The sequence below is a fragment of the Thamnophis elegans genome, chromosome 1 (genome assembly GCF_009769535.1).
Source record: "Thamnophis elegans isolate rThaEle1 chromosome 1, rThaEle1.pri, whole genome shotgun sequence".
NCBI lineage: Eukaryota > Metazoa > Chordata > Lepidosauria > Squamata > Colubridae > Thamnophis > Thamnophis elegans.
In genome coordinates this window covers 44317108-44332276 of record NC_045541.1, presented here as the reverse complement: position 1 = coordinate 44332276, position 15169 = coordinate 44317108, and the positions used below count along the sequence as shown (strand labels likewise).

The 15169-nt window shown below is 35.1% G+C and overlaps 1 protein-coding gene across 1 annotated transcript in view; it reads right to left on the bottom strand.

The window, feature by feature from the left end:
- VWDE (von Willebrand factor D and EGF domains) overlaps positions 1-15169 on the bottom strand; it is a 352344-nt gene that overhangs the window by 175136 nt on the left and 162039 nt on the right. The window contains exons 7-8 of the mRNA XM_032236897.1: positions 4691-4826; positions 2949-3166 (exon numbers count right to left, since the gene is read on the bottom strand). Coding sequence (XP_032092788.1) covers positions 2949-3166; positions 4691-4826 — 354 coding nt within the window. The remainder of the gene's footprint in view (positions 1-2948; positions 3167-4690; positions 4827-15169) is intronic.

The window sequence follows — 15169 nt, the reverse complement described above, 5'->3', positions numbered from 1 at the left end:
CATGATGTGTGGATTTCTCTATTTTGATAGCTTCCATAATTATTCTCTTGGTTTTTTTAAAAAAAATATTTTTAATTTTCAAAACAAACACAACACAAAGAATCCTCTTCCTTTACATACTGTAGAAAGTGTATCAGTTGGTTATAAAAGTCTTTTGTGTATCTCTTCCACAGTCATCAACCATAATTCATATTAACTCAAGTATTTTAACTCAGATATATTTATACATATTACCATTATCATACCTCCATTTTCATTTGACTATAATTGTTTAATCGTCCTTCATCATAAAATATACCAAGATTTAAAACATAAATACATACTGGCATTTCATTTGCTATTTCTAATATCCTCCAATAACACTAAATCCTTATGGCCTATTCTAGCTAAACATCCATAATATTTAGTAACAAAAATTTCTAATCCTCCTTTCCAAATCACTGTTTACAATCTACATCCAATTTCCTTATGTTGTGTGTGTGTGTGTGTGTGTGTGTGTGTGTGTGTATGTATGTATGTATGTATGTATGTATGTATGTATGTATATATTGTTAGCATTATCCCTCCTTTATTTGACTGTATCCTTTATCATAACATTTTCACCCTAATAAGCAAAACTTAACTAAATTTAACTTAGTTCTTTTTTATTAACCTTTATATATAACCAAAAAAAATTAATCTTCCTTTCATAGGTACCATTCAATATTCATATCCAATTATTACTTATCATAGCAATATATATGTATATATCATTATCAATTATTTATTTAACTATATCTATTGTCACTAAATTTCACTAAATTTAACTAATTTTAAATTATACACTTTCATCTATCAACTTGTATCTTTCCAGTAGCAAAACAATCTCATGTCTTCTGCCATTTGTGGTATCAGTTCTCTAATCATCTCCTTAATCAAATTTATATCAACTCCTCTTTGCAACTCATTGCTTATTAAGTCTCTCATGTAATTTCGATGCCCTTCTTCTGTTTCCTTAATCAGCTTATCTTTAATTGTCAGTGGTGTTATCAATGATGTTGCTAATAAAATTTCTCTCTTTAAATCCATAGATTCTTTTGTTTTTTCTTCTTCTGTATCTTGCCATCTGGTGTAGAGATCCCCTCCATTTAATTCCTCTTTCCGTATTCCACTCTTTCCATTTCCAGACACAAACCAGTCATCATAGATATCAGTGGATTTGATTTGTTTATGGTCATTTTTCTCTTCGGTTTTTAGGGCTCTAACCTCCACTTTTTCCAATTGATAAACATCTCCAACTTCTTCATCATATTTTACTGTTAGATGCTCTAGATTTTCTAACTTCTTCTCCATCCTCTCAAATGTGTTTGATAATTTCTGAATTTCTAACAATATCTTTTGCAAACTTAAAGTTTCTTTCTGCTGTTGAAATTGTGTCATTATCTCCAGCTGACAAACACTGCTGCTCTGGCTTGGAGGTTTTTACAAGATTAAGCATAAATTCACAATAAGCTCTTATTTTCACTTTTCTCTGGTTAAAGATATACTTCAAAGGAACATCTGTATGCCTTTCTTCTTATCACTCTCTATAAACAAGCAGTGAGACCTTGCAGTGGTAAGCAAGAATAATCAGTGAGGAAAGTAAAAGTGTTTTGTTTCCATTACACAAACCTCCAGCCTCTGGGTAGCAGTGTTGTCTTTCCCTCTGTTGTTACAATTTTCTTTGTTTCCTTTTGTATCTTTTTTATATTCCAAGTTAAAAAAGTCAAATTCTTGAATGAAATAGAGAAGAAAAAGGGAAAAACACACACAGTAATGAAGAAGGAGAATTTTAGTTCATAGGTTGCAAACAATGATAATAAAAAGATAGAAGAAAACTTAATCCATTCATTTTAAAAGGCTTGCATAAATTCCATCCATGAAAATAACATTTAAAAAGTAAGATAACACACTTTCCAAAACTATTCAAAACTTAATTCCGCCGCTTATTTCTTCTATTCTCAAATTTAAATTAACTTTTAAGTTTTTTGTAGGCAGTCTCTTTTAAAATGGTAAAAATTCCTCACCAGCTGAAAACACTTTTTCTTTCCATATCCTTCAGTTTCAGAGGCGCCCCAACTTCATCAGTCTAGGGGCTGTGCTTTTGTCGCCAGCTAGAAGAACTTCTCCTGGATCAATCAGGGACTTTGCAATGTCCTTGAGATCAGCACGACATAATCTTCCCTTTCACCATCTCTGCAGGACAGAGGGCAAAAGTGTCGGTGGCAATCTCAGAGCATTGAGATCGCACATCGTCTCGTTGCGACATTGGCTCCTTCTCTCCATAATTATTCTCTTGTTGAAGTGTTCAGTTTTCAGTTAACTGATATGAATATATATATTCTTTATTCCTAACTAAAACAAATCAAATCCCTGATGAGTAACGAATTGTTTGGTTTGGGTTCTGCATAACACAAGGTGTAAAGACAACTATTGATTCCAGGCCTAATTATTTTCTAATATAGTTATTTATTTTGTTGCATTTCTTCTGAATTTTATTCAAGAAAATCTTTACTTTGATGTATTTGAAAATATGGAATAGTTCAAAGGTTCCATTTTTCAGAACCAAATGAACACTTGATGATTGAAGCATGTGAAACATTTGCAACCGAATCCAATATCACTGAATTCAAGCCGAACAAAATTGAAGCAAATATAAATGACTGTATTCCAACTCATATAATATTTTTTTTTCTTTCTTAAAAAGAGTGCTTTTTCAAATGATGAAGAAGATTATTCAGTACATTAAAAAATAATCTCTTTTAGGTTTGGTTTATTAATCTTTTAAAAGACTAATTAGTTTCCAAATTTGGAAAGAGCAAAAGAATAATAAAGGTAAACATAAATTAAGATCCCTAGGAAGGAGTGTTCTGTGTTGCTGTTTTTTTACAACTTGCTGTAAAAAGCCCTTGGCTGTTGCTTTAACCTACCTTGACATCCATGGGCTTATAATCATGCCACAGAGATTTACTTGGCTGAACTGGCTTGGCTGTGATGTAACTGATAAAGTTTCCGTTTTCTACAAAGTCATTCACAGCTCTTACAGCAAATGTTGCTCTTGCACAGCTGCCTTCTCTACAGGGCCTTTGTTCCAGATCCACATGGCATGTTGAAAGGGCTATGTTCGGTGTCCTTTCTAGCAAGTTATCTTTTTAAAAAAGCACAAAAACATATTGGATAAATTTAAAACGCTGCAGAGAATTTACTAGTTGTATTTTTCTGTTAGATAAATGATGTTGGATGGTCTTCTCTGTGTGATAAAAATAATTATTGCTGTACAGTACACCATCATTTTGTAACAGAAACAGACTATAATGCAGGAAAAAATAGCAATAATGACCAAATATATATCTCAGCAAAATTAGTTGATCTATTTAAAAATATCTATGTCTAATCCCATGCCAAATAGAGGTTCTCAAGGATTCACAATACAGTTTACCAAGTAAAATAATAAAGTATTTCAACCCATGAAAACATTAACATTTAAAAACAGAATTGTATGGCTTCCTGTGTAAAGTAAATATCTAGGGCTATATGCCATCGTTCCGCATCCATGGCTTTTAGCTCTATCCATTGGGTGGATGTTGCAGGAAACAGTGGATTCTTCAGTTGCCTCACTCTTAGAGCAAAAGAGTGAAAACTTATTCCACTTCCCGCTTTCCAGTATCTGAGACTGGTTCTTTTCTGTTCAAGGGCAAAAATGAATGAGACACAGATATAAGCAGTGGTGGGATTCAGCCAATTCGCACTATTCAGGAGAACCAGTTTTAACTTTCTAAGCAGTTCAGAGAACCGGTTGTTGGAAGAAATCTCATTTTGGTTTTTTTCTACTTTACAGGGCTAATCCTGTAACGAAGGCAGGAAGGAAACATTCTAGTGTTGTTTCTAGCATAATCTTTATTGCCCTGCTTACAGAAACTGCAGGTTAACCCTTATTACATTGTAACAGCTAAGGTGAAGCTTCCATTGATGTGAGTGATGTTGAGTTGGCCACGCCCACCCAGTCACATGACCACTGAGTCTCGCCTACCCAGCTGGTCAATAGGGCAGAGAACCAGTTGTTAAATTATTTGAATTCCACCACTGGATACAAGGCCATTTATCTTCAAGCATTTGCCACTGAGGGCAAATTGTGTGAGTTCTTAAACCTGTGCTTATTATTTACTATATCACAAAAATTAAGGAAAATGGATCTGAGCCATACATTTAGGATCAGAGTTCTAAAACAGGAAACCTATATAGGTATGCTTTATCCATGTGTGTATATATGTATATTTAATAACTGATAATGAAGTATGGGAAGAAATTATTTTTCCAAGCTAAACTAACACAAAGTATCATTACATTAAGATTTTTGAACCCATTTTTTTCTATTTCAATGTACATTTCAACCACACCAGCTTTATAAAACCTAACATAAAGGTTATATATTAGCTATCATGAACATTAACTTCTAATATTAATAAAAATGAATAAATTCCTTAATGTATTACATCACTCAACGCATGACACACTTTTTTCTCATCTGTTTGGTATTAAAGCTATGAAACATATTTTACTTCTGAAGCATTTTACCACCCCTGTGTTTCTAGATTCATTACAAGTATGGTGACTTCAGGAAAAATGGACAAAAATGTGGCAGGATATATGCTACCTGACATAAGGTACTTACCAGAAATCTGAGTGCTTAGCTGTAAAGTAATTTTACAGATGTCATCCTGGGCCAAACATGTAATAGGAATGGTACTTAAGATTGTCAAAATATGTTCCTTTCCATCTTCTGCAATTTGTAAAGATTCTGGTACAAACTGGAAATACAGACAGGTTATCAATCTTAGATTAAGCTCATATCAAGCCCTAATCCCTCCTCATGGGAAATGGCTTCTTATTTAAAGGCAAACCTTTAATTTTTCTACCTTTGAGACCATGAAGAAAGGAAGAAGGTGTCATTAATTATAAAATCTCTTAAGTAAAAAAGACAGCCTAGCCAAAACATACTGGGGCCCTAGGAGTAATTCTAAGAGCATCCTAAGAACATCAGTTTAACCATACTAAGGTCCATAATCCCTTATTTAATCATCAAAGCCCAGATCAACTTTTAATTTCAGTTTCTCACAAAAAGTCCAATAATAATATCACTTTAATCACTATTTGTTAACGAAGCCACAACTGATTTATTTAGTTGCACCAAACTCTAAATAAAACAGGAATAGAAACTCCTAAACTCTAGTGTAGATCCATGCTTCTCAACTTTGGCACCTCAACTTTAAGGTGCATGGACTTCAATTCCCAGGATTCCTCAGGCAGCATGAAGTTCGCCTATCTGAAACTTGCTAAGACTGAAAAACACTGATCTACAGATAGGAATTTTTCCATTCCTTTTTTACTGGTTTCTACCTACTTATGAGCAATCATAATTCAAAGTCCCCATTTCCAATTCACCCCACAGTTATAATCATGCAAAATCCTTATGTCCAATTCACCCTAGAGTTTGGGGCCTGGAAGGCCTCCTGCCCCTCCTTGGAAGCCAAAATGAGGGGCGAGGGACAGTGTGAGCACACACCCCCGTGCCCCATTTTGGGCCTGGATGGCTTCTTGCACCAACCTGGAAGCCAAAAGGGGTTTGCAGGGGGACTCCTAAGAGGGGCAGGGTGGGGTGGGAGGGGCCAGCCAGAAGTGAGATTAGTCGGTTCTCAGAACTGGGCAAAAAGTTAAGAACTGGTTTGCCTGAACTAATGCGAACTGGCTGAATCCCACCTCTGTATTTATGTATGTATAATATATGTCCCACATACATACATACATACATACATACATACATACATACATACATACATACATACATTTAAGCATTACAGATTAAAGAATTAAGGATTCTTTTTCTCAAATTACTATGCCTTTCATTTCCTTTGTCTTCAAGTATACCAATTTTCACTGGGGAAAGGTTTGCTGTTCTTTTTTTCTTTCTACCTTTACCCTCTTGGTTGCTCTTACTGCTACATTGGCAAGTTAACAAGATTTTGGATCAATGCCCTCGCAAGATGAGGTAAAATTGTTATTTTGGTGGCTCCCTGAGATTTCTGCTGAGCTCTAAACCATTCAGTCAAATTAGCCACTGTAACTGCTTATTAAATAGACATTGACTTAATTTCCAAATGCTACCTTTTGCTTTTGAACATCTTTGGTAATTACAAAATAATTTTCAGGTGTAGTTGGGTAATTGTTTCTTTTTTCTGTTGCAGAAAGTGGAGAAAAACCTTTGAAAAATTATATTAACTAACAGCATGGAACTGACTGGTTTAGTGCACTGCGTAGGGCTAGTAGTGAAAAAAAAAGTTAATTAAAATGTGCTGGAGTGTATATTACAATAATTAGCTGGTCATGTTGCTTGTCTGTTATTCTACTTTGAATGTTGAAATGAATAGAAGAGCAATTTATATGAACATGAATATGATGATTTGACCATTCATCAAGCCACCTGACTAAAATTATCTATTGACTGAAGTGTCAAGTTTTTTTCTCTTCTTCATTCTTAGATCCTAGCATGTTTCTCTTTTATTAGAGATGTTAAGACAGTGTTAAGAATCTGGTTCTATGGATTCCAACTCTAATATCTGACCATCAGTGATCTTGACTGCAGCTGATGAATGATCAAGTCGAGTAGTATGTGGAAACACCAAACATTTCACAATTTTTTGGCTAAGGACTGCCTCACGATTTTTTAGATTCTTAGCCAGTCTGTTTTATGCCTTTCTGGTTTGTTCATTATTTACAAAAGCAAACTATAACTGATGCATTCTGAATCAAGGTTATGTTGACAACAGCATAACTGACTTCTATCATTCTACATTTGCTACCCTGTTCTAATCTTAACGTGGAAATAAATATAAATATAGTAGTTGTTGATACATAGCAAATAAATATGGGCAACTATAATTCAAAATAATGATACCCACCTTTCCGTCTGACACAGGTGTAAACATTAATTTTAAAGATATTAAGCCAAAGTGATTTTAAAACAGTGTTATATTTCATGACTCTAATCAGAAGACAATGAAATGGGAAAAGTTCAGAGGATAGCATTTATTCACTTTCTTCCCTATCCAATAGATGAGAAGAGTTTTTTTTTTACTTGCTGAAAACATTTAAATATAGGAGAAAAACTGTGGAAATTGAAAAAGAATAAGAAACACAGTATATGACCAAGTATAATACACCCCAAATGTAGAGCATAACTGTGCTTCAAAACATCTTCAAGGCAGATCTGGTTGAGATTAGAGGGTAAACAAAAGATTTCACCCATCTATGATGTTTGAGCAGATTATTGCATTCTATCAGGGGAAGAAAATAATTTTATACATATAAATAATGCCACATTAGCCAAATCTGTGATTATACTATTAAGTCAAAGGCATAATCACACAGATGATTATAAAGCACAGCAATTATTCTATAAAAGTGTTGGATTTAAAATACATTAAAAGGTGAGAGAGTGTTTAAAATGTTTATCCAATTAAAATTACTACTTTCACTCATTTCCTATTTTAGGAAGTTTTATGATTGTGCTGTTGAAATTGTATATCAGTTTTTTAACCTGTTTTTATTACTTGAGAAGTAATTCAAGATGGCAAAACCTACACAACACTCCTTCTTCCTTCTATTTTCTCCACAACAATCACTCTGTGAGGTAAGTTAGGCTGAGTGATTGATCGAAAGTCAGCCAACCAGTTTTCATGTCTAAAATGGGACTAGAATTCACCGTCTCCTGGTTTTTAGGCTAGCACAGTGAGTCTCAATCTTCCTAATGCCGCGACCTTTAATACAGCTCCTCATGTTGTGGTGACCCCCAACCATAAAATTATTTTATGTTTTCAGTATTTTTTTGAAAATATGTGTTTTCCGATGGTCTTAGGTGACCCCTGTGAAAGGGTTGTTCGATCCCCAAAGGGGTCCCGACCCACAGGTTGAAAACCACTGGGCTAGCACCTTACCACTGCACCAAACCTGCTCTCATGACATTTCACAAAGGAGAACCAAAAGAGGGGCTTAAAAATTGCACATGAGCCAGGTGATGAACAATAGCTTCTTTGATATGAAAGAGAATTTGACCCCCATTTTTGTAAAAGAATCGTGCCTTTCAGAAAATTCAAAAGATTTGAATGCTAATCCCATGCCAGACCTCATAAATATGGCCATATTAAAGACACAGTTTATATTATATTGCATAGTATGAATTTGTCCTGATAGCCAAATATTACCATAACTATTTATTTATTTGCACACAATTATACATACAGCACCATACTACTCAGGTGAATGAACATGGGAGTATTTTCGAATACATTTTTTCTCCACCTAAAATGCTGCAGCTGTTAATGTTTTAAAAGACTGATAGAATGATTGATAGAATGGCAGGCAATTTATTCAAACATTTTCTGCTTCAGCACCTAGAAGCACCCTTCTTATAATCACTAAAGCCAATTTTATGGTGTGTTGTCTTGCGAAACAAGATGGCTAATATAGAAATCTCCATCATGGCTATGCTAGAGAAGTTTATGAAATTAGATGTTGTGTTGGTTACCTTGATTCCAGCATAGAATCCATCGCTTTCCTCGGGGAGAGAGTGATGATCAGATGAGTCCCACCTGAAAGCTGTGACAGTGCAAAAGACCTGCAATAAATAAGCCAACTATTTCAAAAAAACCCTTTCCTCTCTTTTTTTAATGACAGGCTTATGAAAAATGATGGAAAATGTACTAAGCGATTGTTAGATTACACTTTATAAAAACTTATTTTGCTGCTCTTTGTCCTTAGCAATTGTAGACCTTCACAAAAAGGTAGGCAGCGCCCTTCCCTGTCAAATTGAGAATGCACAGGGGTGGGCCTCCAAGCACTAAAACTGTGAAAATTTGTTCAAATAAATATCTATATGTGGCTTTTAAAGTTGCTAAAAGCTGTTGCCAAGCCAGTTCAAAATGCACAGAATGCTCAAGAAGTCTTTGACCTTCAGAACTAGGACATCTGCCAATATGTGTGAGATTGGGCGAAACAGTTGTGCAGCATTTTTTAAGCTGCAGCCCTGCTTTATCATTTTAAGCAACAACAAAAAAATCTCCTTACAATATCAGCTATATTTCCTCACCCTCACATCCCTGATGCTTCTGTGCATTGCTTTTTGGAAAAATAGAACTGGAGAGCACAATGTTACGGGGCTCAGATATAGGGAATGGATTATGTAGTAGTAGAATAAATATAGAGAAATGGATTGACATTTTCAAGGCCATCTATTCCCATATAATTGCCCTATGCTCTTAAGTCATCAGTGGGGCACCTTTTCCAGGTGGTGCTACAGATATGCTGTATTTCTGAACAAATATTACCATCGGAGCTAAGATTGTTATAGTTTATGAGGTTTTTTTTTTTTTTAGCCCAGGTTTTATGCTGCTGATTTTATGATTGCTGGATTGATCATATTATTTTTTTTCAATGCTACCAAATTGTCTAGAATCGCCAAAGCTGAACAGGATATGTTATTGTTTTTCTTTTAAATAACCCTTTTGTGCCACATTTGGATCAATAAATGGGTGTTTTTGGTAGTCATCAAGGACCTACTGGATTTGATTTCAGACTTTGGATGGAACATCTTTGAATAGCAATGTTTTTGGCTAGATGGCAAACCAATTGCGAAAAGCTATAATTTGAAGTGCAAAGATTTAAGTATCTTTGAGATACGCATCTATATAGGGTAGTCTTTTGGTCCAGGGGAGGAAGAAGCCAATCACATATGCTATTTTTAATATTCTATTGTACCAGGAATACAGAATATCAATGTTGTACATAAAATAATACATGGCCTTTTCGAAAGTGCACTTCCTTCTTTCTTGGACTATGTGTTTATAGTGTAAGTTAAACATTAGAAGCTATTTGCCTACAGTTCAAGCTAATTATATATGCTTGAATAATAGCAATACATGTCTTGTCTCCAATGAGGCAACAAAGCTCCTGTTCTCCTCAATATCTCTCCCAAAATTTAGTCAATACACCTTTCTTGAAAAAAAAATCTGTTCACACTGACTAATTGTAGGTTTTTTTTTTCTTTTGTAAAACAAGGTCAAAATGTATATTGGCTGTCCAGGATATGCATCATTATTAGAATCTGATGTTCCTGGAACTTGCTCCTTAGAAAACAAATCTGATTCCTTGCTTATTCGTCATTAAGTGATGCAGTTATTAAGTGATATCCAATTTTATACCTTATCTGAGGCAATTAAGCAAATCACTGTGGTTGTTAAAAGGGGTATTACATGATTGCCATTTGTGATCTCCTCTGCCAGATTTCCCCTTGACATTGTTTGTTGGAAGCTGACTGGGGGGGAGGGATCACAAATGGAAAATATATGCCCATTGCCAAATACCTAAATTATGATCATATGACTACACCGATGCTACAATGGTCATAAATGGAACAATTGATTATAAGTCACTTTTTTCAGCACTGTTGTAACTTTGAACCTGCAACAGAGTTCTCTAGCATCTCTTATTTGTTGCTGTAGAAATTATTAAATTGTTTTTTTTTTAAAATCTCAGCAAAAAGCTTGGCTATCTGACAAATTCAGGGAATTGAAATTTATACCTCTGAAAGCTGCACAGACTGTGAAATATTGTATTTCTATATGTGAAGTTTATTCCTTTTTAAATTTCGAACTTCTCCTCCTCCTCCTCCCAATAGGTAGACATACATTTTAATCACTCGTCTATAGTCTTGATCATGTACCACAGAATTGTTGGGATATGTTTTCTTACAAGCTTCCTGCCTTTAGCTAAATATTGTCCTAGTGTTTAACTAAGCAATCATAGGTTTCCTCCCTCCTTTTATCATTTCCAAAGAAAAGGGGGGGATGGAAAAGATACTCCACAGGCTATGTGAAGACAACTTTGACTGTGAGAATGAATATTTTATCCCTAAAGCTTCTCAATAAAATAAAATCCTTCTTATTCCTAAATTTTAAAAGTATTAAAAGGGATTGGTTTATTTAAGCTAAACATATCATTGAGATCCAGAACTGTAGCACACCTACTGAGATGTGGAAAAGGAAGACACCTATAGATATCAGGAGGATTGTTTTATGATGGAGTTTGAGAAATTGGCAATGTGTGCAGATTTAATTTTTCTATGTGTGCCTTGTTGTGCAGTCATAATTGCATTCTTATTGGGGTGGTGGTGGTTTTTTTTTTGGGCAGCAATCCCTTGTACATAAATTTGACAAGTTCACATGATTTGTTAGAATAATAATTGGAAAAGGCAGTTTAAGCCATTAAGCCCAACTGTCAGGACAGGAATCTAAACTAAGTATCCATAACACATAGATATTCAGTCTCGGCATGCTACAAGGAGGAGTGTGCTATGCCTGTTAATGAAGTCCCCCCCCCCTTTGAACATTTAAGTTGGAATATGTCTTCCATGTCCACCATTCTGACATGAAATTTTAATTCTGACATTCTGATATAGACTGCCTGGAGTCTTCTCTCTTTTCTCTTCAAAGGCAAATATTTCTAGTTCCTGCAGGCTCTCCTTATAGTTCTTGGTTACTATTCCTTTAATTATTGTTGTTCTTCATAGATATACCTAGTAACCGACAGAGGAACAAATGATTATAAAATGAGCATAGAAAATTATAGCAGAAAGTGAATAAGAATCTGGCTTTTGTCTACTTTTCTGTCTGACACATACAGAGTTCTATATGGGAGAGGCTGACCCATCTGCAAATTATATCCTTGCCCTCTTTGGATGATATGTAGGGCCATAAAGGCACAGAGTTATGAATGCTTGGGGATGATGTTTCCTGTCTTTAAATATTATTTCTTGATCCAATCATCCTAAATGTGTGTCTCTCTTTGTGTGTGTCTGTGTTGTGCACATATGTGTGTTGTGGGGGAGGGAATAACATTGTATTCCATGTTATGTAATTTCTGTTATTGAAAAGAACAAATAAAGCTTATCAGAGGAGGGAGAGGGATTTTTAGCACGATAGGTTTTAGACGGAACTATCTATAACAATTACAGCAAGTCAAAATAATTTGAATTGGAAATTATGCTTGATTCAGAGAGGGTGGTTTCAAGATTTGTTTTCATTCAAGCCATCCACATCCCTTGTTGTGGAATTTCACTGTGAAAATTCATTTTAAAAAAAAGCAGAACTCTTTCTGAAAGCAATATTTAATACATCAAGAATGATTGTACTTCAGTCAACAGTTAGAATTAAAAGTGTGAGAAAGGGAAACTCTCTCTCTCTCTTTTTTATAGTGGAAGCAACTCAAGTAATTACCTTTCTTTCTAATCTACAGAGATAAAATCACTATGGAATTTTGTTCAAGGGGTTGTTGTTTTTCAGTATTTGGGGGAAGAGTCACCATCATAATTGAAAATATTGTAACTCTTCAACAAGATGGCCAATGCTAATAATAAACTAAAAAGCAATTTTACATAAGCCTTTTCTAAAGTGCATGCCATTTCATGGCATGAACTTCCAAACTGCTGTGCAGAGCAAAAAAATGACCATTTTTTTCCTGGCACATCCTGCTTTCTTAGCATTACCCACTGCGCACATACTACCGGCTGCAATTTACAGATGGCTGTCCCTCCAGGTATAGAATGACCTCTGTCAATATCATCTAAATAGATCTTGGGATTGCTACAATTTCAAATCAGATGGAATGGGCTATCTTGAGCATTTACCCAAGGGAAAATAGCATATTACAGATTTATTTATTAAAGGTGCAGGAGTTTTGCTAGCATTTGGCTGTCAGCCGAGTTCAAATAGCATAACTGTACAAAGTTGTGATTTTTCTAAACATTATGGGGAAATGGTATTGGCTATTTACAGATATGGTAATAAAAGTTCAAACTCCGTGGACTAGTCAAACTCAAAGACTCTGGTTAAGGGATGAACATCTTGATATTGGGTGTGAACAATATTACTAATGAAAATTTAAATGAATGGAAAGTAGTTCAGATGTGTCAATCATATGGGACCAGAATGTTAATTTTTAAGCTCCCAGGTTTTTTTTTTGGGGGGGGGGCAGCTTTTGAGAAATAAGTAGCACAGAAAAGTACAGAGGTATTTGGAAGTTATATTGAATAAATACAAAATTGGCTGTTACAATTAATAACTCCAGATGCCTTCATTTGCAGCACCCACCATAGAAAGGCTGATTTGGATAGATCTTAATCTTAGCTGACCACTAAAGAAGGTCAAGTAGGATGTCACCATACCCTGTCAATTCTGATATTACATCAATCATATTTTACTATTGCTGGTAGAAATTAAAGGCAGTAAAAAACATGCTTCACTTGTATACACATGTACATCTTGCTTTAGTTTATAGCATTAAATCACTTTGCATGCAATATTTTGTAAGCCTTAAGAAATTGATAAAAATGCCTATTTTATTTCAAAATTGTAGAAAGGGAATGATAGGAGAAAGGAGATCTTGTCTATCAGGAAATAGGTAAGATTCCAATTTATTTATGAAGTACCCTGCTAAGAAAACTGAGTGTCAACATACTTAAATATTTGGATTTTAGTTTGCTAAGTCTTTTTAATTCATTAGACAGAGTAAATGACAGAATATGTGTCATATCTTCTTAAGTGTGAATAAGGGACAATTAAGAATTAAGACAGAACTTCCAAATATTTTCATCAAATGAAAAATCTGAAGAAAGAATGATAGACTAGCAATGGAATAGGAAGCCAATTTTAGTTTTTCAAACAGAAACCAGGGCCAAATTTATATGAGGCTTTGAACACATAATCTTCTTTTTTAGGAGCTTATTTTGTTTCTTATCTGTCATGATCTGAGACCACAAAACTATTTGTGCTATATATTGTGGTCTACTATGGACATCTGCTGTTATTTGTAGGAATATGGGATTCATAACTTTTTAGTTTTTTCTATTATTGGCAGATTTTTGAGAATGTTATATAATTAACAATGTGTTATATCATTGACTCATTTATGTGAATTCATGAAAACAAAATTTTGGAGATCCACTTCTGGAATCCAGTTGGTTCTCTGAAATTACAGTCAACCAGAAATGGAAAGAAATCTAGTGTTTTTATTACGTTTTATTTTCATTTACAGTAAATACTAAGATTTGTGTTGTAGGTATTTAGCTCAGGTTACCAAACTGCTTTTTGGTTATTACAATGCTCTAAGAAGGTTGAGTGGTCTTTATTCAACATGAACCACAGTGTCACAGTGGTTAGAATGCAGTATTGCAGCTGCAGGCTACTTCTGCTGACTGCTGACTGCTGGCTGCCGGCTGCCGGCTGCCGGCTGCCGGCTGCCGGCTGCCTGCAATTTGGCAGATCGACTCTGACCAGGCTCAAGTTTGATCCTGATGGGGCTGGAGGTTGACTCAGCCTTCCATCCTTATGAGGTCGGTAAAATGAGGAGCCAGATTATTGAGGGCAATATGGTGACTTTGTAAACCACTTAGAGAGGGTTGTAAAGCACTGTGAAGTGGTATATAAGTCTAAGTGCTATTGCTATATGATCTATTGTTACCTATTTACCTGTTTTTAAAGATGTAAGGCTATGCAGTACAACATTTTTTTTGATAAATGAATTAGATTGCGTTATAGTTCTAAACTTAATAAAATATACTCAATGGATGATACAAGAATGGTGGGACTAATCTCCAGGGTGGGGGGGGGGATGAGTCTGCCTATTGAGATGAGGTAGAACGGTTGCTTTCATGGTATTGAGACAATAATTTGGTGCTTAACACAAATAAACCTATAGTGGACTATTGAAGGAAGAGATCAGACATCTAACCCTTGCTTATCAATGAAGACTGAGTAGAACAAGTGGCCAGTTTTAAGTTTCTGGGGGATATCATAAGAGAGGACCTGATCTGGGGCACTCATACTGCAGCACTGTCAAAAGGGCCTAGCAGAGATTATACTACCTGAAACAACAACTGAATGAAAAACTGCTGGTGGCCTTTTACCGCTGCACCATAGAGAGTATTTTAACGTACTGCATCTATGTATCTTTGCCAATTGCATAGTGGCAGATAGGATAGCGCTCCAGAGGGCCAATGTTATTGCCCAGAGGATCATTGGTTGCCATCTCCCCTCTTTGGAAG